This window comes from Myotis yumanensis, unplaced genomic scaffold (genome assembly GCF_028538775.1).
Source record: "Myotis yumanensis isolate MYYU_CA2020_CCGP unplaced genomic scaffold, mMyoYum1.0.hap1 SCAF_17, whole genome shotgun sequence".
Lineage (NCBI taxonomy): Eukaryota > Metazoa > Chordata > Mammalia > Chiroptera > Vespertilionidae > Myotis > Myotis yumanensis.
The window spans coordinates 22,177,535-22,201,860 of NW_027223768.1; the positions used below are offsets into that span (position 1 = coordinate 22,177,535).

The window sequence follows — 24,326 nt, forward strand, 5'->3', positions numbered from 1 at the left end:
ATGGCTCACCCGAAAACGCCCTCCACATCTCTCGAGGGCAAAAAATTAAACGTCTCTGCATCCAAGGAAGAGACAGGTAAAGTTCTTCACGGGTCCTACAGACGTAAATAATCACACGGCCATAGACAGAAATCATGATCTGTCCACCGTTTTCTTTCATCTGAGAGTTCAGGATACCTTAATTAGCTTCGTTTTTTTTCAATACACTTGTTGCAATAAAAGCCATTCTCTTTATAGTATTTTTGAGTCAGGCTGCTGTTTCACTGTTCCACCTGTGTAATTTATTTTCAAAGGCTGATTACTTTATATTGTTTTAAATTCATCCTATTTTAAATACCAATAATTGTATGAAACAGTACCTTTTTTTTTGGTACTTAGTGAGGAACCAATTTGTATCAGACTTTTGTAATTATTCTAAATGAAAATAATACCTTATATAAGATATTCATTCCTATACAGATAAATGCAAATCTGTATTAGAATAAGAATCAGCTGGGCTCATTCTTCATTTGTAGGAGAGGTTGTGCTAAAGCCACATCTGAACTTTTTTTTTTCTATTTCCTCTGATAACTCCGATACCACCCCAAACTTTCAAGAAACAGATTTGATAATGTGAACTTTAGAGGTTTTGATGATGATCAAAGCATGATACCTCCTTATAGAAATTAACACAAGCCATACTAAGTGAGGGGCAGAAACTAGTGGAGAGTTCTGTAAGAGTGACAGCCTAACTTTCCTTGACTGACCTTATAGTAGACTTTTTCCTGTATTAGCCCTACCTTTATACCCCCTCCGCCCTTGTCAAGCTGGGTAGGACACTCTTTGTACTATTCTTCCTCTTAACAATTTGCTCAGATTAGTCCACTCTCTTCATTTCCAAAAATCCCAATTCTACTTTTACTTTTAAACCTAATCCACATCCCATCCACTCTATAAATGCCCAATTTACTGTAATTATTTCCGCCTTGGAACTCACATAGAAAAAATATACAAAATAATTTGACAGTTTTGAGAACAGGAGGCTTCTTTTGTCATTTTTCACATCAACGGGAAAATAGACATTCTCATCATCTTAAGGCTGTCCACGTTAACTGAGCAAGTGAAGTGAATTTATTTTTCAACTTTGAATTTGGAGTAATGGAATAATGAGTTTTTGAACCTGTGTCTGATGGAAGTGTAAGTAGGGCAGGCAATATGAGTTGCTTTTTTTGATCAGATGCTGTTGAGTATTTTAAATATTCTTGGCAACCAGATGCAGTGTTTCTTCTGTTAGAAACATATAAAATGGGATTGGTGAGACAGCCTGGGAACTGCCAACTAACTCCAAAAAAACCACAATACGCTTTTTTCCCCGTTGCTTTCCTAGGACTTCCTGAAATAAGACAGAGAAAAAATATGGTGGATCGCTCAAAACCCTGTCCAACTCCCCTTCAGAGTGAGTTCATCCCTCAGGAAGTTCTTCTTTCTCTGACCTCTGCAGCCAATGCTGGTTCTTGTCCTGAAAACTTACTGCCTCTTAAGAAAACTAAAGCCCCAAAGGTGTGTATATACATGTATAAAGTACTTTGGAAAACTTAGCTTTTTGGTATCCAGTTCATTATTTATTGAGCATATGTTATGTATTCCAGAGTGTCTTAAAAAGTATGTTTACATTATTTTCCTATATTGAAATCTAAAGTCTTTTGCATGGATGTTTCTAAGGAAATACTTGAGTATTGCCATTAACTTGTTTTTGTGTGATTTACCTAAATGATCACTACTGCTCTTAGTCTTGATATTTTTCTTTCATATTGAAGAATTGTTCAAGTTTCAGTCTTTCCTCCTAATATTGAATAAAAATTTTGCTCTCTCTTTTTTTTTTTATGTAGAATAAACAAATGCCCTTAATGTAAATTCTCAAAATGGTTAATGTGTTTTCTTTGACTAGTGCGCCCTCTGCTGTGTATTCACGTTTTTGTTCTTTACCAGGGTACCCTTCCGCGCGCTGTTGATCACGTCTGGCATCACCCTATTCGAAGGAATAAGTTCAAATATCTGATTGACAATCCTGTTTCCCTAACGGGAGCTGGAAGGTAAAAAAGGAAGATAGTAGGGATAGATGCAGATGAACATTTGTTTTTTTCTTATTTCTTATGATTTCCTTGGGAGGGACAGCATTGGAAAAATCATAATCAAACATTTTGAAGCTTTCAGTATCTTTGATGAATCACAATACAATCTGAAGAGGGACCTCCCTCCACCTTATCAGTAGGATGGCAATAGGTGCTAACTGTACTTTTAGTTTGTTTAAAAAATTTTTTCGTATATATTTCTTTTTAAAAAAATCTTTATTGTTGAAAGTATTACATAGGTCCTCCTTTTTTCTCCATTAACCACTTCTAGCCTGCTGTCACCCGCCTCCCCAGGCCCTCACCATTCCATTGTCCGTGTCCACGAGTTATGCATATATGCATACAAGTTCATTGCTTGATCTCTTCCCATCCACCCTCCCCTGCCTTCCCTGAGGTCCAACAGTCTGTAAATATTCTTTTTGCATGCCTTTCTTTATTTGTCCCCTTACTTGCCTATTCCTTGTGCCCTAGTAAAAGGGACAAGATCATACAGGCAGAACGCCTCTAGTCCCTCTTGTTTTTGTATATCTGAGGAATGCTGGGTAACATAGCTTCAAGATGTGGAAAACCTTGACAAATAAGTGCTTAAACCCTGGTTTTCCTCAAAGTGAACCCTTAACCTTTACACTGTTTCAGATCAAATCTGTAAATACTCTTTGTTGTTTTTATATCATTCCTAAAAATATTCTAAATGTCAACATTTTCCTGTGAAAGATTGTGACCTGCTCATTTTCTGTGCATGGCCCATTTGTCAGCGTCACTCTCTGTTTGCTTCTTACCGAAATATCACTTCATCTGAAAAAAACAAATGTTTACTGGTACTTGGGTAGGTTATTCAGTCTTTCTGAGTTCTGTTTTCTCATTTATGAAAAGAGAATAATAGACAGGCTCCATTTTGTGCACCTCCCAGGGATATAGAACAACAAATGCAATGATGAATGGAAGAGCACTTGTAAAACTACACAGTGCTCTTTAAATATGAGGTGTTAGCTATATCAGTGTTAGAAAAGGTGGCAGAAACTTGGGCCATTGACTTTTGTGTCCTGGGGTCTAAGTGTCATAAAGTGTATTTTATGCCATCAGATCATGGCTATAGTTATTAATAGTAATAATCAGTAGTTATGAGATGTTTGAAGTACTTTGAAAAATAATTAGCTATATCTGAATATGGCAATTAACTGACATTAAAGCTTCAATGTCAAAAGACTTCTGACTTGGAATGTTTTTAATGTGAAGATCTGTTTTGTGGTAGACAGGATAATGGCTTCCCCAAAATGTTCTCACTGTAACCCTCGGAAGCTTTCATGGCAAAAGGGCTTGTCAGATGAGATTAAGGTTAAGGACCTTGAGATGGAAAGATTATCCTGGATTATCAGGATGGGCCCAAATTAATTGCCCAAGTCTTTAAAAGTGGAAAAGGAAGGCAGTGGAATGGGTTGGAGAGATGAGACAGGAGAAGAAGGATGACAGATTTGAAATCTAAGAGGGATTCAGCCTGCCATTGCTGGCTTCGAGGATGGAGGAAGCGAGAAGACAAGCTGAGAATTGTCCTTGGCCACTAGAAGCTGGGAATGGCCTTCAGCTGACAACCATCCAGGGGAACCAATAGACTGTATTCCATAATGACTATACCAATTAAAATTGGGGGGAGGGACAGAGACTTCTGAAAATTATGTGCAGTAAGTCACATGATTATAACCTCCGTAGGGAGATAAATCTAGTAGAAGCATGTAGACTACCAAACTTGAGAATGCACACAAAAATAACGACAACTCGGAGGAGTGATTTTGGCATTGGCAAAAGACAAGAGGACCAATCAATGGAATGATAGAAGGGTGGCTATAAAATGAATGTGTTAGTGATAGGTGGATCTCGAGGGCTAAGGATGGGAAGCAATCCATTACAGATGCCGAGATTTTGATGAGTAGAGTGGTGGTGCTAACTGACAGAATTAGTGAATGTTGGAGGATGAACGTTAGAATGGAGGAAGATACCAGCTGTGCCAGGAGGTAACAAATGTGATAAGTGAGATTTGATGACATTGACAAGGGAAAACATGTAGGTAAAGAACAGAGGGATGAGGACAGAGTGTGGTGGAGCATTTCCGTTCAATAGCCAGGAGGTCACGGAGAAGTCCAAGGAGTAGCAGTTAGAGAGGATGGAAGAACCAGGGAGTCCAGCAACACAGGACAGAGGAGAGTGCCTTTAAAAAGAGAGGTGACCGCTGGAACCGGTTTGGCTCAGTGGATAGAGCGTCGGCCTGCGGACTGAAAGGTCCCGGGTTCGATTCCGGTCAAGGGCATGTACCTGGGTTGCGGGCACATCCTCAGTAGGAGATGTGCAGGAGGCAGCTGGTCGATGTTTCTCTCTCATTGATGTTTCTAACTCTCTATCTCTCTCCCTTCCTCTCTGTAAAAAATCAATAAAATATATTTAAAAAAAAAAAAAAAAAGAGAGGTGACCAACCCTGGAAAAAATCCAGGGAAGTAGCGGGAGATAAGAACTGATAACTTAGCAGTGGAAAGTCATTGTCGGGGCTTCCTGGAGAATAGTTTCAGAACAGAGACGAAGATAGAAATCAGATTTTGGGGAAATTTCAAGAAGTTGGATGTTTAACTGAAAATGAGAGATAGATGATAGATCCATGGATGGATCAACCGATCGATCGTGGTAAAATGACGATGCCTGGTCAGGGCAGATTTTTAGAAGAGGGAAAGACTTCAGTTATAGGCCAAGGAGAATGTTCCAATAGAGGGGGGAGATACACAGAGGTTATGATTGGTGAAATGAGAGCCTCAAGGATGTGGGCAAAGATGAAATCAAGGACATAAGTGGAGGAAATAATCCTGAGAAAGGGAATATATCTTAAACTGAGATGGAAGGACAGGAATTTGTGATGTGAGTGAGAAGGTGGAGGAGAGAAGAACCCATATTCTTCTCATGTCTAAAGCCTCAGCCCTGGTAAGTATGAGGAGACCAGTTTTGTGCCCCTTTCTACCCATGAGAAGGCTGTGTGGGTCTTACCAACTCTCATCCAGCTCCCAGACTGAAAGTCGACTTTATAAATATATTTTTCTTACTTTTCAGGGATATTTCTTTTCTGTACGATGTTAAATATGTTAAAGGAGAGCCGAGGGAGGGTGTACTTTGCCCCCCACGTTCAAAATCTTCACTACAGTCAAATGACGGTGCCATTGTGCCTCATAAGGTAAAGAGAGAATTTGAGCCCTGTTGGGACTACAACTAAGAGGTTCTTTGCTAGGCTCTTCGGGGTTAGGCTTCACCCTTTGGGACTGGCTTCACCTGTTGGGGGGCTAAGCTCTGCCTTTCGGGACTGGCTTTGGAAGAAAAGGAAAAAAGGAATTTGATAAATAATTTCATCTTCCTCTCTTTACTTAAAAAGAAGATTTTCCCAAAATCTAAAGCAATGTTGTACTATAACTACGATCTGCATTGCTTACCAGTTTTCTTAGTGCTTTTAGTTATTTCTAGAAAATGGTGTTTAGTGAGAAAAGAGCAAAAGTATCTTATTTTAAGCCATTTTCCAAACTACTGTTATTCACTTTAATCTAGAAAATGCAATTTAGGAGATTAATTTTTTTTTTTTAGAATCCACAGTTTAAAGTTGTAGAATTCTTATTTGGGGGATATTGCTAAGGTGAATTTTAAATTCCTATTTAATTTTAAAGTCAGTGGATTTCTGAATAGTATATGGGACACCTGTAACTAATAGACCAAAGTTATTATGTAATTCAAGTTTTTTTAAAAGACATGCTCTGCCAATTTTTTTTTTTTTTTACTACTTGCCATGTCCCGTATTACTAATATTATTTTTCTAATCAAAATCTCTTAATAAATAGCATCCTTTTGGGACAGGAATGAGGATTTGGGCAATTCTTTTTTAAAAAAAAATCTAATGGTTTCATTCTTGTCATTCTTCTTAAGCCAAAGAAACTAACAGATACTTTGATTCCTGAAGAATTTCACATTGTGTCAAGTACAGGAGTTTCAGGTTTGGAGTGCTATGATGAGTGAGTACTGTGTTATATACTGAATATCTTCCTCTCCCTCTCGCACCCTCCCTTCCACTCTAAAAAAAAAAAAAAATCAATGGAAAACATATCCTTGGGTGAGGATTAACAACAACAACAAACTAGAACTGGATTAATGTTTTATAATGAAACTAGAAGCCCAATGCACGAATTTCGTGCAAGAGTGGGCCTTCCTGCCCCCAACTGCTGGCACCGGCTTCCCTCCGGCCACCAGCAAGCACCCGGGACCTGGGCTTCCCTTGCAGCCCCGGCTTCATCTGGAAGGTTGTCTGGAAGGACATCTGGTCTAATTTCCATATTACACTTTTATTATTATAGATATCCAGAATGTCTCACTCTTTTTACCTTATCTAGTACATATGTTATATGGCATTTCCTTGTGATGATGGGTTTTAGGATAATATTTTGCCAAGTAACTAAATAGAACTGATTTTTGGGGTAACTTTTAATTTTTATATAGTTAAAATTATTAACAAGTTACAAAAATAGGACGCTCTGTCCTGACTCACCGAATACTTCATTTGCTTTACAGACAGACACACACACACACACGCACACACACTATTCAAGAGTAAGTTGGAGACATCATGACCCTTTACCAAAAATACTTATTTTATATTTCCTAGCAACCCACTAGTTATAGATCTTTTTATGACTTTTTAACTCCATCATTTCTTCTGTATTTATTAGTTTGCATTTTACCGTATGGACTCATGGATTTCTTTTTGTTTTCAATAGGTTATAATTCTTCACTATGATATTTATTTCGATGTTCAAAAATGTTCAGATTTGGCCACTGTCAGCTCCTTTGAGCTAGCTCTTGTGTTCTTTAAGCGTGTCCCCAAAAGCCTTTGAATGTTCTCTTATTTTCTGACCTCGATAAGATTTCTAGGTTCACCTTGTATTTCACAACTTCAGCTCTGGAATAAGCTCTGAGTCACTTCTCCAAGGAGTACTGATTCCGTTTAGTGGTGAATGATATTTAGAAAGCAAGTTCTGGGTGCGAGGTGTGCTCATTGCCCCTGGGGTATCTCCTCCCATACTCATTTTTTAAACTGAGTCTTTATATTCCCTGGAGATTGTTCACTGATCTACATTCTGAAAATGGACTTTATTAACCAACTGTGTTCCAGTAGGGGGGAAGAACCAAAGGAAATGCTTATTAACTAGGGGGAGGAGAAAGGATGTATAAATAATAATGAGTTTAAAGGATTACCAGATCATTCTCCTCACGATACTCATCTAGCTCTAAACAAGCACTCCCAGAGGACAGATCAGGCTGGGAGTCAGGAAAACTGGGTTCTGTTTAGTCACTTAACTGCTTACGTCAGTGTTCTTAGAAAATCCTTCCACTTTGAAAAGGCTGTTTTTTACTTGTAATTCCAGTTTGTTCCTGGGAGCATGTCCGTGCAGCATCCACTTACTCTGCCACCATTTTTTTCCTTTCCTGATTCTTCAAAAAGGCTGTTTTTTAAGTGAATATAGGAAATTTTCATATTGTGATATATTAAGGAATATGATTAAAGCTCCTTTGTTTAAAAAAAAGCTCCAAATATGATAAATGTCATTACACCTGTATCTGTAGATGTCTGAGACTATTTAGGCATGATGTTGTGTGCAAGATGGCGGATCTCTCTGATTACCGTTCAGCTTCTCAGTTCCTTGAGGTCTGAAGTTGTTGATCATGTTGTGATAGGGGATAAATTTCTCACAGTAACATTACCTGTCTTATTTATTGCAGCAAATATACAACTCTCCTCAAAGATAGTGAAAACAGGCTATTGCTCTTCCCATCCATGTAAGTACAATTTATTTTTGAAAGTGTTTCTTAGAAAGGATAACTATATATACTGTATATAAAATATACAGTTTTCTTGGTACTTTGTTACATAAAAATATTAAAATGACAGCAGAAACCCTAGATAATAATTGCCCACAATTCTGTTATCTAATCAGTGTTTTCATTTGTCCAATTGAATATTCAGTTTTTACATATTTATCATGTTTAAGTACTATAAAATGCTTCCTGACAGTTTTAAAATTCTTTTGATTGTTTTTAAATTTTTTTTTATTGTGGTAAGAACATAACGTGAGATCTACTCTCTTAACAAATGTTTGTGCAATACAGTGTTAACTCTAAGTATAGTGCTACAGAAAACCTGCAGCACTTACCTTGCATAACAGAAACTTCATGCCTGCTAATTAGCAAGTTCCTGTTTCCCTCTCCTGCCAGCCCCTGGAAACCACAATTCCAATCCATAATTCTATGAGTTTGACTATTTTAGATGCTTCATGTGAGTGTAATCATGCAGTATTGTCCTTCTGTAACTGGCTTATTTCACTTTGTGTCATATCCTCCAGGTTCATACACGTTGTTGTATGTAGCAGAATTTCCTTGTTTTTTAAGTCTGAATAATATTTCAGTGCCTGTATATATCACTTTTTCTCTATCCATTCCTTCATCAATGGACATCTATGCTGTTTCTCCATGTTGTGACTAGTGTTGCAGTGAATATGGGGGTGCTAATAATCTCTCTGAGATCCTGATTTCAATTCTTTTGGATGAATACTCAGAAGTGGGATTGCGGGATCATATATAATAAAGCATATAAAATACACAATACTTTTATATGCTGCATTTAACCATTAGTATTTCTCCATTTTACTAGTCTTTTAAAAAAAATATTTTTATTGATTTCAGAGAGGAAGTGAGAGGGAGAGAGAGATGGAAACATCAATGATGAGAGAGAATCATTGATCAGCTGCCTCCTGCATGCCCCCAACTGGGGATCGAGCCCACAACCCAGGTATGTGCCCTGACCCGGAATTGTACCATGATCTCTTGGTTCGTGGGCCGATGATCAATCACTGAGCCATGCCAGCTGGCCTGATACAGTCTTTTTTTTCTCCCCTCTTCTTCTTTTCCCTTTTCCTGTCTTATATTGTGAAATATAATGTGTTTATCTCTCCACATTTTTTTCTATGTTCTTACAATCATACACAACAGGTGAATTGAATTTTGGGGGGAGGGAGCATTATTTTCTTTTATGAAAGAGAGGATCATATTACTTGCATTCTTTATTTAAAAAAGTATTACTGATATGCCCATTAGATCAATACTTACAGGTCTAATGCTTTAATATACCATTAATATTCCTTAGTATATACATTTTATTTATACATATTATATATTTTTTTTGTGATTTGAGGATGACCTATTGTAACACTAATTACTAAGTCTGCCACCTCAATCTTTTAGGAAACCTAATAAAAGAGTAGAAGTGATCCAACTGAATGATGTGATGGATGCTATGCTAGAGAGGGCTGGCGTGGACAATCAGGAGTATACAGGGCCAACCCAGGTAATGGTAAAGAGCTGTGTGACCTGGTTAGTGGTTACAGGCATACACTCTGGATGGTAGAATGCCTGTATGGGATCCTGATCCTGCCATTTATTGGCTGGTGACCCTGGGCAAGTCATTTAATGTATTTGTGCCTCGTTTTCCTCGCCTGTAAATTAGAGATGATAATGATATTTACTTCATAGAGTTGTTGTGGAGATTAATGACATAATGAATGTAAAGGACTGAGAACAGTGCTTGGCATGTGGTAAACCTTGTATAATTAATTGTTAGTACAGTTGACCCTTGAGCAACAGGGGTTTGAGCTATGCCGTCCATTTATATGTGCATTTTTTTTTCAGTAAATAATGTAACATATATTCTCTCCCTTATGATTTTCTTAATAATATTTTCTTTTCTTTAGATTACTTTATTGTAAGAATATAGTATATAATACATATAACATACAAAATATGTGTTAATCGACTGTTTATGTTATTGGCGAGGCTCCCGGTCAAGAGTAGACTATTAGTAGTTATGTTTTAGGGAAGTCACAAGTTGTCCATGGACTTTTGACTGCATGGGGGTTGCTGCTCCTAACCCCTGCATCGTTCCAGGGTCAACTGTATTATTATTATTATTATTATTGTATTTCATTGAATATTAAGCACTATAGATTATTTTACATACCAATAAAAAGCACTGCCAATTAAGTTGTGCTTTCTTACCACTTGTAATTTTTATTTTGTGCTTAATGAAAGGGCTCTTTCAATCTTACATAGATATAGATGTTTTCTGAAGGCTATTTTTTGTTTTATAAATCTTTATTTTTATAGAATTGGAAACATAGTTCAAAATAAGACACTCTTATGTAACCTTTACCCAGATTCACCAATTGTTTACGTTGTGCCCTATACGCTTTGTCATTCTCTCTCCTTCTCTGCGTATCTCTCTATAAGTATAGTTTTTTTCTGAACCATTTTAGAGTAAGCTGAGAACATCATGCCTTTTTATCACCAAACACAATTCAGGGTATATTTCTTATGGAAGAGGACATTCTCTTACATATTTGAAATACAGTTTTCAAAATCAGGAAATTTAACATTGATGTGATGATCGAAATTCAAATTTATCAATTGTCCCTATAATGACTTTCATCACTATTTTTCCCACTCTTTCAGGATCCCAGGATCACACAGTGCTTTTACTGGTCATCTTTCTTTTAAAAAAATATATATTTTTATGGGTTTTAGAGAGGAAGGGAGAGGGAGAGATAGAAACATCAATGATGAGAGAGAATCATTGATTAGCTGCCTCCTGCAAACCTCCCCCCCCACCCCCCCCCGCCACTGGGGATCAAGCCCGCAACCTGGGAATGTGCCCGAACTAGGTATCTAATAGTGACTTCCTGGTTCATAGGTCAACACTCAACCTCTGAGCCACACCGGCCAGGCTGTCAATTTTCTTTAGACAACTATAATCTGAAAGAGTTCTTAGCGTTTCTTGATCTTGATATTTAGGAGAGCACAGGCCAGTTATTCTGTAGAATGTCCCTCAATTTTGGTTTGTCTGATGTGTAGTCATAATTAGATTCAGGTTTTGTATTTTGGCAGAAATAACATAAAAGTGATATTGTGACCTCAGTGCATCATATAAAGAGGTTCAATGATTAGACACAGATTTTAAAAAGTAAGAAGTCATTTTTACATATAAGTATTTATAACAGAAAATGTAAGTGAAATAAATCAAGGTGTTTCTAAAACTTAGTTCACATTCAGGGTGGTTAAATCCTAAAACGTTTTTACTGACAAGACCATAATAAATGCTAATTAACTTCTGCCAGATGCACAAACTGCTACATACATTGAAGAAGGAACAGACCATTTATAATACAGTATTTCATGAACTTATTCGACAAGTCAGTGTGGACTGTGCAGATAGAGGAGAACTACTGTCCAAAATCAGGTGAGAGCTGTTATTGGAGTATTCCAGAATTTTATATTAGAATTCTGTTTTTATCTCTGCATTTGAGAAAATCACAAAAGTACACTTCTCTGTCCTTTTGATAAGAAGGAGCCTCATTACATTTTTATTATATTTTCTATAATAAAAATATAATAGTTGAGAACTTCCTTAAGGTGATTTCTGGTGAGATGTTTGACATCATGTTCTTTTATGATTGGGAGTGAACTGCTATGTGAAATGGTGGAAAAAGTATAGATTCTGAAGCTAGACTGATCTGGTTTCAAATTATCATCTGTTTGTGACCTAGGTAAAAGTCTGAGCCTTATTTTTCTCATCTGTAAATGAAGAAAATAGCTACTATGAAAATTTTCATTTGTTTATTTCATCATTACTCAGTCAGTAATATTTATTGATTGTCTACTCTGCCAAGCATTAAGATGCTTCATAGGATTGTGGTGAGGTTTAAATGAAAGCACAGAATTAGGTACTCAATAAATATAATTGTTATAGATGATGATAATAAATACTATTATTATTATTATTATTATTATTATAATCCTCCTCACCACACTGGTACTTTCCAAAAGCTGAAAGAAACAGGAGAATTAAAATACTGGATTCTGCAGCTTACTTGCTATAGAGTCATATTGTTTCTCCTGAATGGGCATTAATAATATAAATTTGCCCTATTTGTCCACTATGATTTGTGGAAGCTGAGCTCCCCTGTCTGACAGTGCTGAGACACTAGAAGCAAAGCCATTAATAAGAGATGATCAAGATTAGATACTAAGGAGTAAGTTGTTGAAACATCACCAAGAGCTGGAGAATGCCAAATTAGAATGAGGACAGGGACAACTGAAGTCTGAGGTGTCAACCTAAGAACAAAGCCAGGAGGGATAGGTGAGGAATCCTGGCAAAGGAACTAGATGACCTACAGTGTATCCAAACCTTCCCCTTCTGAGGAGTTGATGTAAGCAGGAATCTTCTCGCTGACTTTAGGAGTTAGCTTCTAGAGGCCAAAATAGGGTGGGGTTCTATCCCAGGAAGTCTAAATAGAAAGAGACAGGCAGGCAAGCCAAAGCCCTTTAAGAAAAGGTTACTCCATATTTTGCTCACATTTGGTTTTGCAAGTCTTTCTATTTTTGACAATTCCAGTGGGTGTGTAATAGTATGTTATTATGGTTTTAACTTGCATTTCCCTGCCAACTGATTATGTTGAGCACTTTTTCATGAGCTTATTGAGGATGTGTCCTTTTTGTGAAATGTTTAAAATGTTTGCCTATTTTATTTTTATTTTTTTAAAATATATTTTATTGATTTTTTAATAGAAAGTAAGGGAGAGGGATAGAGAGTTAGAAACATCGATCAGCTGCCTCCTGCACACCTCCTATTGGGTACCTGCTCTCGGTACATTCCCTTGTCCAGGAATCGAACCTGAGACCCTTCGGTCTATGATTACAGATGATAACCACTGAGCAAACTGGCAAGGGCAGGACCTTTTTTCTTTTTAAATAGTGGTTACATTTTGGTCAGTTTGAGGAAAATTGTTTTATTCACAGATTCAACTATTTGTAAAAATTCCACTATATTCAAGGCACTCGGTTAGATGTTATAAATATGGAAGACATGGTTCTTACCCTGATAGAGTGTATACTTTAGAAGAAGGGAAAGAAACACGTCCTGTTTTGTTTTGCATCTCAGATGTTCCAATTGTGACTGGTTAAAATTCTTCAAGGCTCATTCATGTGTGTGAGCATAGTAGGAATACACAGCCTGAATCCCTTTCTTTTTCTGTATTTGTGTCTGTCCAGCGTTTCTCTAACATTACTTTGTCTCTCATATTTTCGCTCCTTTTTCCTTTTCTTCTGCATGATGTCTTGGTTTCCTTCTTTATCATGCAGAGAACGGTATGTACAAATGCTTGACGAAATTGCCCGGCAGATGATTGACTTCTACAAGGACTTGGTAACTCAGCGACTGATGGATCAGCGCATTTTGCAAGAATTGTACAATTTTAGGAGTGTTATTGAGGAACTGTCCAGGTAAAAACTGATTATCTTAAACACAAAAGTCAAAGCCATGTCTCTAAAGTGTGTCAGGAATATTCAGGGAAAGTAGAATGGTTAAAGGTGAGGACTTTTGTTTTCATGTTTAGCAATAGAACAGAAAGGATTGGATATAGATGTAGATGTAGATATAGATATATAGACATGGGTTACACAGGTTACCACAAAACTAGGGCTCTGTGTGTATTCAGTAGGGAAAAGATCTGCTTCTCCCGTCTAAGATAGAGATGTTTACCAGGTTTACAGAGCAGTGCCTTGATTATGGATGTTAAGGTTCAGATGCCCAAGAGAACAAGCATCATATAGCAATCAAAGTGAGTGATCACCTAAACTCATAGCAAGATATTAGTGGCAAGGATGAAGAGGGTGGGATAGGCAGGTCTGAGGGAAGGACGGAGCAGCCTGGAGGCCTGGCCTGTCAGCACCTACCTTCACCCCATTCTAGAGGATACCCCCACATTTTCTTTCTGCCTTTTCTAGCCAGCCTGATTCCATTGACAAACCTGGCAAGATTCTATCCAGATGTACACTAGGTTTATTGATTTGGTTTGTAAGGTGGACAAACTAGGAAGAGATGTACAGTGATAACTGTGAAGAGTCCTGAGTGTAATCTGATTTTCCTGGGTAGAGAGTTTTGGAAATCTTTACGATTATAAAATGTCTCTGCTTTATTTCAGGGAGCTGTGTTTGGTTCGGGCACATGATATAAAGTTAACAAAGGATGCAGAGAAAACCCACCAGGATTTGGCACAAGCTCTTTTAGATGCTGAAAAGAATGCCAAGTGAGTTACCAAATGTTTGTCATTATGTCATACTTGCTTCACACTGTATTTCAAAATTTTCTAGAAACATTTGGAGGTTTTTAAAAATTACAACAGCGTAAAGTTTATTACGTATATTAACTCCTCCAGGCACTGTTGTAATGCACATCTGGTAGATGTGTAATGCCTTCTTGAGTGATAGTCTTCCAGGGGTGTATACCTGGAAGTGGAATTACTGCGTCATATGATGTGCATAGCCTTGTCTTGCTAGATGTTGCCAAATATTCCACAAAGTAGTTGCACCGGTATATGTCCACGCATCAGGACGGGAGAGTTGCCTTTTGCCCATATCTTATTAATTGCATAGGTATGAAAAGATATTTGGTTTTTGTTTGCATTTTCGTAATGAATAGTGTGAGTCTAGTTTTGGGGGGAGGATTTTAGTGATTCTACTATGGTCTTAATGTTTTATTCTCTATTTGGGGTTAGCAGTTTTTTTTCTGTAAAGGGTCAAATGGTGAGATATGGTTTCTGATACAATTAATCAATTCTGCCTCTGTAATGTGCCATTGTAGTTTGAAAGCAGCCAGGGTTCAATAACAAAACATGGCTGTGTTCCAGTAAAACTTTATTTGAATTTGTAAAACTTTCATGTGTCAGTGATGTATTCTTCTATTTTTTTAACTATTGAAAAATATAAAAAGTAAAATTAAATATGTAAAGTTCTTAGCTCATGTACTATACAAGAAACAAGTAGTGGACCAGATTTAACCCACAGGCCATAGATTGCTGACCTCTATTTAATTTCATTTTCTGTTAGAATTCTAATTACTAGAAGCACTTGGGAATATATCAAAAGATATGTCTAATTGCATTTTTAAATTTTTATTTAGTTGACTTAAAATATTTTATTAACATAGAAGCAGTACATATACCTTATAAGAACATTAGAAAACACAAACAAGCAAAAATGAATAAAACAATATTACGATCTGACTGACTCTGTTGTAATAACCTGGTTATTATTTAACAGGAAAGAAGGAAAGGGAAGTCTAGACACAGGCATGCCATTTATTCAGCTTTGCCAAAAGCTGCATTTAACATTCTCCGAGTCTGTTCCCCACTGATTGATGGAGGAAGGGGCTAAACAAAGGCGATTTAGACACATGCCCAGTAAAGGTCCGAGGGACATGGGAAGGTGCTTGCTCATCAGTCACACCTGAAACAGGTAATTGGCCAGGATGGGTGTGACCATTGCAAGCTCGAGAAAGCTAAATATATAAACTTCCCAACCAAGGAAGTTCCCTCTCGCTCTCTTGGCCTGGCTCCTGTGACTCCTGTTGCAGGGCGCGATCCCGTGTACCCACGTGGACTAATGGACTTTAATTAGCTTGGATGCTGAACCAAACCCCCTGCAACATGGATGGAAACTGGACACTGGCCTTAGTTCTGGCTCTGCTGAAACCCCAGCTGCACCTTTCCCGGGGCTGGCTTAAGGTGCAGGGGACTTTGAAACCCGAGAAATATAACTCTATGCCAATAAAATCGTCCACATCTCATCCTCCTGTAGGGGCTTCTGCAGATACTTATTTCAGTGGCACGCTAACAACCTCCACCTCATTCCTACTCATGTCTGGGAAATGTGGCCCATGAATTCCTCCAGCATCATTACCACCCATAGATTATTGCTGTAAATATCTTGATGTATATTGTTGTGGACACTTTTTCTATGTACATGTAAACACATGGATTTTTAAAAACCAAAAGTGGTAATGTATATACTATTAAATAGCCTACTGGGCTAAATAGCCCAGTGCACGAAATTCATGCACTGGAGGGGTAGGGGGGCAAGCTGGAGTCTCATAACCCCGCCTGCAACCTTTCACAATCTGGGACCCCTCAGGGGATGTCTGACTGCTTGCGCGCTGCTCCTTACCTCTTGGATTGCTGCTCCCACCACCGCCGCTGCACTTGCCAGCTGTGAGCCCAGCTTCTGGCTGAGCGGCCCTCCCACTGTGGGAGTGCACTGACCACCAGGGAGCAGCTCCTGCATTGAGCGTCTGCCCCCTGGTGGTCAGTGCACATCATAGTGACTGGTCATTTTGGTCATTCTGCTGTAATGGTCGCTTAGGCTTTTAATATATAGACTAGGGGCCCAGTGCACAAATTCGTGCACCTTGAAAGGAACTGTGGGCCTCGAGGCTACAGTAGGCATGGGGTGGGTCTCAGCCCATCCTCTGTGCCCTGGCCCGGCCCTTCTAGCTGCAACCCCTGATCCCCTGTCTGCTGGCAGCTCCGCTCCCACCGCTGCCGCTCCCATGCATTGACTTTGCGGGCCCCACTTGCACCTGCTAAAAGTGTGGAGTGATTGGAGTCGGTGCCAGCCAGTAGGGAGTGTGCAGGAGGCAGCTGATCAATGTTTCTCTCTCATCGATGTTTCTAACTCTCTATCCCTCTCCCTTCCTCTCTGTAAAAAATCAATACAATATATTAAAAAAAAAGAAAAAGAAAGAAAAACAGATATATATAAAATCTGAATTTAAAAAGATTCTTTTATTCTAATTTATTTTTTACTAGGATGAGAAGGGGTGCCTGGATCATTTTTTGCTCACTGAATGCTCTACTATTTAGAATAGTGGATTTAGCCTTCTTATCTTAGTAGATAACTGTACTATACTTTGTCTTCTGTCCTCATACTTCTAATACTGTCTCTCCATCCTCTTTCTGAGCTGATGACCTTGCTTTATAAAAAGTAGAAGGAACCAGGTGGGTACTGAAAATACCAGGGGGAACATTTTGTAAGGTACATGATTGTCTAACCTTCTTCAGGCCCAAATGGGCCTTCACCGGCAGTGGGTGCAAGCGGCAGCTGCTGGCCCCAATCTCCCCTCAGGAGCAGGGGGAGGTGGAGAAGCCCTAAGGGGTGATTGGGGCCATAGCTGCCACTCGCACCCGCTGATGGCACCAAGCGATCGGGCCAGTGCTGGGCGCCTACAGTGGGTGCAAGAGGTGGCTCTGGCACCAGTAGTGGTGCGAGCAAGGCTAGCGCCGGCAGCACGTGCAAGTGCTGGGACAAGACTGCAGCACACAGGAGCAAAGAATTTTCAGTAACCACCAGAGGCTCACCCCGGTGGCAGTAACTGGCGCCCCGCCTTGGTCTGGCCACTCACCTGCTCCACTATCCCGTCGTGGCTGATGCCCACCATGTTCCACACACGCCACCTGGTGGTCAGCACATGTCATAATGACTGGTTGTTCAGTTCCCGTTGTTCTGCCATTCAGTCTATTTGCATATTAGCCTTTTATTATATAGGATTTTTTTAGTCAACAGTCTCTACCTATTTCAATAAATTTTCACTTCATAAATTGCCCAGGTCATATTGAACTTTTCCTGATTATTGCCAAAATATATTTTGCATTTGGTTGTACAAACCTGTATTCAATCTAAGACCACACCTTGCATCTTGTTTTATGTCCCTTTTAATCCAGCATAGTCCTCTGATTTTTTTTTTGAACTTGTTGAAGTGTGACTATATTTTTTAAATGTTAAGAAAAACACAGAGCCCTGACTGGTTTGGCCCCGTGGATAGAGCATTGGCCTGCGGACTCAAGGGTCCCAGGTTCGATTCCGGTCAAGGGCATGTACCTTGGTTTCGGGCACATACCCAGTAGGGAGTGTGCAGGAGGCAGCTGATCGATGTTTCTCTCTCATCGATGTTTCTAACTCTATCCCTCTCCCTTCCTCTCTGTAAAAAATCAATACAATATATTAAAAAAAGAAAAAAAAAGAAAAACACAGATATATATAAAATCTGAATTTAAAAAGATTCTTTTATTCTAATTTATTTTTTACTAGGATGAGAAGGGGTGCCTGGATCATTTTTTGCCCACTGAATGCTCTACTATTTAGAATAGTGGATTTAGCCTTCTTATCTTAGTAGATAACTGTACTATACTTTGTCTTCTGTCCTCATACTTCTAATACTGTCTCTCCATCCTCTTTCTGAGCTGATGACCTTGCTTTATAAAAAGTAAAAGGAACCAGGTGGGTACTGGAAATACCAGGGGGAACATTTTGTAAGGTACATGATTGTCTAACCTGAAACTGTACACCTGAAACTAATACAAGATAATAATGAATGTAAATTGTACTTTAAAAAAAAGTAGAAGCAAACAGAAGATAACTCAAACGCTCACCCCTACATCTATCCACCTACCTGCATCTGTGCTCATACATTACTAGTCTATCTTCCCTTCTCTTAACTGTGGATGAACACAGTTCATCCTTTCTAAGGCCAACCTCCATTTGTGTCTTATTATATCAACCTCTTACCTACTTGATATATTTTCAGCCAATATTCCCTGTTTCTCTTGTATCATTAACTTTTCCCTCTCTGCCTGATTAGCTTCATAAGATACATTAATTACATGCTATCATTATCCCCATTAAAAAGATAAAATTTGCCCTGACCAGTTTGGCTCAGTGGATCGAGCGTCGACCTGCAGACTCAAGGGTCCCAGGTTCGATTCCAGTCAAGGGCATGTACCTTGGTTGCGGGCACATCCCCAGTAGGGGGCGTGCAAGAGGCAGCTGATCGATGTGTCTCTCTCATCGATGTTTCTGGCTCTCTATCCCTCTCCCTTCCTCTCTGTGAAAAATCAATAAAAAATACAAATAAAAAAGAAAGATAAAATTTATTTCGTCCTTTCCTTCCCCTTCTTTCTAGTTTTAGAAGATATTTTGTTCTTATAATGGACATTAGCACAAAGGAAGTTCTAGTTTATTTGTTTATTCATTCAGCAAATACCTGTTTAATATATGCCAGGTAGTGTTCAAAACTAAACAAAACAAAAAAACCTTTGCCCTTATAGTAGATTCACTAAAATCCCCTCCAAAAAATCTCAGCTTACACTACTAATTACGAAAATGCAAACAAAAACCAGATGTATTTTCATACCTATCCAATTAATAAGATAAGGGCAAAAGGCAACTCTCATATACTGATGAATGGATATATACTGGTGCGGGAGGCAACCAACCAATGTGTTGCTTTCATAGTGATGTTTTTCTCTCTTTCCCTCCCCCCCACCCCCTTCCACACTCTGAAAAATCAATGGAAAAATATCCTCGGGTGAGGATTACCAAACAGAATAATAATACTTTTTGCTGGTAATTGATTACTTTATTGAAAATTTGGAAAATACAGAAACATAAATAAGGATATAAAGAACATTCATAATTCTTTTTCTTAGAGTTAATTACTATTAATATTTTGATATATTTTTTCTATGTACTTTTTATAAAAATGAGGTCAAAATGTATAATTTTATCATTTGGATTTTCTCATTTTATTATTTTATTTGATTTTTTAAAATATATTTTTCTTGATTTCAGAGAGGAAGGGAGAGGGAGAGTATGGGGGTCCCTGTTCGGGTGCCAGATATGGGGGGATGGTGTTCTCTCTTCTTGCGACCAGCGCAGAGAGAGAGAACTTGGGGGTTGATGAAAATCTTGAATAGAACTTGACGAGGTTAAGGAAAATTGAATTAAACAAGACTGAGACAGAAATAGAGGAAAGCTGGGACGGACCAGGTGTGGCGTCTGCTCTCTGATAGATGAACAGGGCCCAGAGCCAGCACAGCCACCTTTATTTATAGCCAAATACCAGGAGGTTTTACAAAGGGTAAATAAAAGGGGGAATGTGTGCATTCTTGTAACTTCCTCGTGAACAGTCACCTCCGGGTGGGTCCGAATCGCATTCATTCCTGGTGCTTGACTAGATGTAGATAAGAACCTATCTCCCAGCACCTGGCTTTGAAGGTCAACTGAGGCATTCCCACCTCTTGGCTGGATATATCCCCAAGATAAGGCTCTGCCTTCATCATGGGTTCAGTGGACATGAATTTAAAAGAAAGCCAGCGCCTTCCCTGGCAGGGGGCCTTCTACAGGAGAGAGAGATAGAAACATCAATGATGAGAGAAAATCATTGATTAGCTGCCTCCTGCACACCCCTTAGTGGGGATTGAGCCCGAAAACCCGGCATATGCCCTTGACTGGAATCAAACCCGGGACCTATCAGTCTGCAGGCTGATGCTCTACCCACTAAGCCATTTGATTTTCTCAAATATTTTCCAAGTACCAAAGTATTAAGAACATGACCTTTAACTACAGAGTATTTTTTATCACAAAGCTACATCATATTTTATTTTGCCAATCCCTCATTGTTGGACTTTGAGGTTGTTTCTCAATTTTTTTGTTTTGCTATTTTAAACAAGGGTCAATAATTCTCTTTTTAAAATAGAGGTATAACTTTCAGATAGTAAAGTGCACAAATCTTAAGGGTACAGCTTGTGGAATTTCTATATTTGTATTCATCTGTGTGACACCTCGGGTGGTTAATATTTTTCTCAGGTAATTGAAAAATGGGAGCCTCCAAATAGAATGAGGCTTCAGGAACTGATGCCAGTGACCCCTGACTTTCAGCAAAATGGAAAGAATTCTGCTTTGCTGGCTTTTAATTCATGTAGCGAAGTTAATATTCCTCAGGAGGATGTGTTTTAAAAGGTTTATCAGATGCGTCTATCCATTTTACTACTTCTGCATTTGTATTTAATCTCAGAAGGGCTTTTAATTCTAAGAGAAGCTTCAGTGTAGGTTAGCAGGAAAAGGTATGTTCTCGTAAACACAAAGGAAACATATTTAAGAAGAAGGTACTTAATTATACTTAACTTTTGGTTGTTTGGTAGAGAATTTCTTTTCACGGCAAGTGAATTTCTTTAAATCTTATACTAATTACATGTAATTTTAAAATGTAATGTCTCACAACGATTGGGCTTTATGACTTTAGTAAAGAATCCTGAGTCTATGAGAAATACAAGCTTAACAATAACACTACAGTATTATTGCTACTTGTTTTCTAAAATTGTTATCAGATAGAGTGTTCTATTATTGGAATACCATGTTGTGAAAATTCTGTTAGAAGAATATAATGAAAAATATTTTGAACAGGAAACAGTATATTGAACTTTTTACTTTAACTTTTGTGAGATTTTGTAATGAATTATGAATATTTTTCTTCTGTTTCTATTATCAAAATATCCAGCAGTTATACTATAATTACCTTATGATCAGTTTTAAAGGGACAACTTGCTTTTTTTTAAAAAAAAAGTTCTTTTAAAAAATGTCCTATATAGCTGTTTCTTAATTTTTCTTTTAGAATTGTACAAGAGTACCATGACCTATATATGTTACAAAGAGGAAGGTTGGAGAATGATATTAAACAATTAATGGCAGAAAGAGATATCTGGAGTACAGCCACATATGAATTGGCCCTAAAGGTTGGTTCATCAGGAATCATAAATTGAACTTCTTTTTTGTTTGAATAAAATTTCATTTTACAAATTTCAATTGGACAAACAGTTAAAAAAAGATGGGTGGGAGTCAAGGAGAGGAGGGCAAAGGGGTAAAAACAGGGAACATTTATAATACTCTCGACAATAAAAATAAATTTTTAAAAAAGAAGAGTCAAATAGAAACATGAAGATGCATATTTAATTGATGAATAAGGTAGATGTTATGAACCCTGGGAAGGGAAAGTTATATTTTTTGTTTGTTTCTTAACTATTGGGTGCCTGGCTATTGCCCACAAAAAGGGTTCTTTTTTTTTTTCCACCAGAATCTATGAAGTATGAGCAAGAATCTTCTGTTTTTCTGAAGTGTTAAGTGTGTGCTGTGAAGTTTGCCTATTCTCACATCTGGGACTTAGAAAATTAATAGCAAATTATGACCTGGAACAGATTCAGATTTTTGTCCCATTTTCCTCTGGAATAGTCAGAACTTATCAAGGACACATTGTTCTATCCTGATCCAGAATTTAAAAGGGACATTGTCATGCCCAGAGGGAATAGTCATGACAGTAAATGTATAAGAAACAAATCCAGGAGCTAGGCATTTTCAGTAGGAAAAATAAAGAAGACAAATGAGGTCCCTCGCTCCGGAAGTATTTGAACAGTAGAGAACTGACCGCTGACAGAGGGTTCTGTAAAAGAATGCCTTGAATTGATGGGGCTTTGTGTTCGATCACCCCTAAAGTTCCTTCCAACGGGAAACGACAGCTAGCATGTCCACTCCCTGGAAATGACTTTCTTTTGTTTACAGCTACATGGACAGTGTCTAGAACAGTCATTCATTGAATGACTATATACTACTGGTCATTGATTCGGTGTATCAGTGGTTCTCAAAGTATGACCTCTTGGGGGAGTCTATGAGACCTTTTCATGAGGTCAAAACAACTTTCATCTTTTCTCTTTCTTTCTTTCTTCCTTTCTTTCTTTAAAAACTACTTTCATCTTAATGCTGGGATGTTATTTGCCTTTTTCACTGTCATTCTCACATGAGCGTAGTGGATTTTTTTTTTGACGTTACATGATATGGAATATTGCAACAAATTGAATGCAAAAGCAAATATGAAAATTCCGCTCTATTCTATTAAAGAGATTTTTTTAAATGTGAAAGTGGTAATCTTTTCTCCAATTTTTTTTGTTTTGGAAAACAAAATTATTTTTTCATAAAAATGTTATTTTAATGTATGTTAATTTATTAATGTTACATTTTAGTGAATTAACATGGATTTTTAATAATTTCAGTTTTAACTTGCAATATAGTAAATATCAATAGATAAAATCATTTATAGAAAAGCTCTTTGAAGTTTTCAATAATTATTAAGAGTTTGACTTTTGTGTGTGTGTGTGTGTGTTTTAATATATTTTTTATTGATATCAGAGAGGGAGAAATAGAAACATCAATGATGAGAAAAATCACTGATTGGCTGCCTCCTGCACACCCCACACTGGGGATCGAGCCCACAACCTGGGCATATGCCCTTGATCAGAATCAAACCCAGGACCCTTCTGTCTGCAGGCCGACGCTCTATCCACTGAGCCAAACCGGCTAGGGCTATAATGGGTATTTGGTATCAAATTGTGTGAGAATTTCTGCTACATACTATGCACAAATTTTCATGTACCGGGCCTCCAGTCCTATTATAACGGATAAGAAAAATTAATCTCAAATAGATTAAATAACATTCCCCCCACTTTTCTCCCTTTCTCTCTAGGAACTTCTTTATCAATTTGGTTCTAGTTTAGTAGCTTTAGAAAATATAAATTTGTGATTCAAACTAATTCATGATTTATATAAGTCATTGTGATTGAGTTCATAGTTCAATGTAAAAGTGGTTTGAGTTTAATAAATTAAAGTGGTTTCTTAATGATTTAGGATCTTAATTTCAGTTCTTTTTTAATATAGGTAATTCAAAAAAATAGAGTCATTTTGGCTAAAAACCTTTACCTCAATGAAAAAGCCTGGAATAAATATGCTAAGCATTTCATCATACTGCTGTCAACGAAGGTAAACCTCAGTTCACGTAACTTATGGAAAAAGAGACTCCAACTGTTGAGGGTTGAGACTGTAAGAGGCTTTTGCTAAATTTATAGATTAAATTTTAAATATAGTTTTACATTTGTGCTTTATTGTGGCAGAATGAAAAATCGAAGGAAAGGTGAATAAAGGTCTTCTAAGTAAAGCAAGTTAAGCAGTTTATCTGAGTTAATAACACTGTAAATGTTGTTTATAGTTACTCTATTTATTAAACTAAAAAAGTTGTGATGAGCTGTGTTTATTGAAATAGTTGTATTATCGATGCATTCTCTGCAATTTAATGGGGAAATTCACTGAGCACACTAGGTTACAAAGGAGGAAAGTGGTACCTAGTGTTTCTAGAGTCAAACCATTTACCCTAGTCATTTCCTTAATTCTTTTGGCAATCTATACCAGTGGTCGGCAAACCGCGGCCCGTGAGCCACATGCGGCTCTTTGGCCCCTTGAGTGTGGCTCTTCTACAAAATACCACGTGCAGGCGCGCACGTACAGTGCGATTGAAACTTCGTGGCCCTTCGTGGCCCATGCAGAGAAGTCAGTATTTTGTGGAAGAGCCACACTCAAGGGGCCAAAGAGCCTCATGTGGCTCGC

General features: G+C 37.9%; 1 protein-coding gene across 1 annotated transcript in view; it reads left to right on the top strand.

The window, feature by feature from the left end:
* AXDND1 (axonemal dynein light chain domain containing 1) overlaps positions 1 to 24,326 on the top strand; it is a 49,669-nt gene continuing 25,343 nt past the window's right edge. The window contains exons 1-12 of the mRNA XM_070396356.1: positions 1 to 76; positions 1,367 to 1,539; positions 1,969 to 2,072; positions 5,199 to 5,319; positions 6,057 to 6,142; positions 7,905 to 7,961; positions 9,423 to 9,525; positions 11,348 to 11,469; positions 13,371 to 13,511; positions 14,213 to 14,317; positions 21,514 to 21,634; positions 23,604 to 23,705. Coding sequence (XP_070252457.1) covers positions 1 to 76; positions 1,367 to 1,539; positions 1,969 to 2,072; positions 5,199 to 5,319; positions 6,057 to 6,142; positions 7,905 to 7,961; positions 9,423 to 9,525; positions 11,348 to 11,469; positions 13,371 to 13,511; positions 14,213 to 14,317; positions 21,514 to 21,634; positions 23,604 to 23,705 — 1,311 coding nt within the window. The remainder of the gene's footprint in view (positions 77 to 1,366; positions 1,540 to 1,968; positions 2,073 to 5,198; positions 5,320 to 6,056; positions 6,143 to 7,904; positions 7,962 to 9,422; positions 9,526 to 11,347; positions 11,470 to 13,370; positions 13,512 to 14,212; positions 14,318 to 21,513; positions 21,635 to 23,603; positions 23,706 to 24,326) is intronic.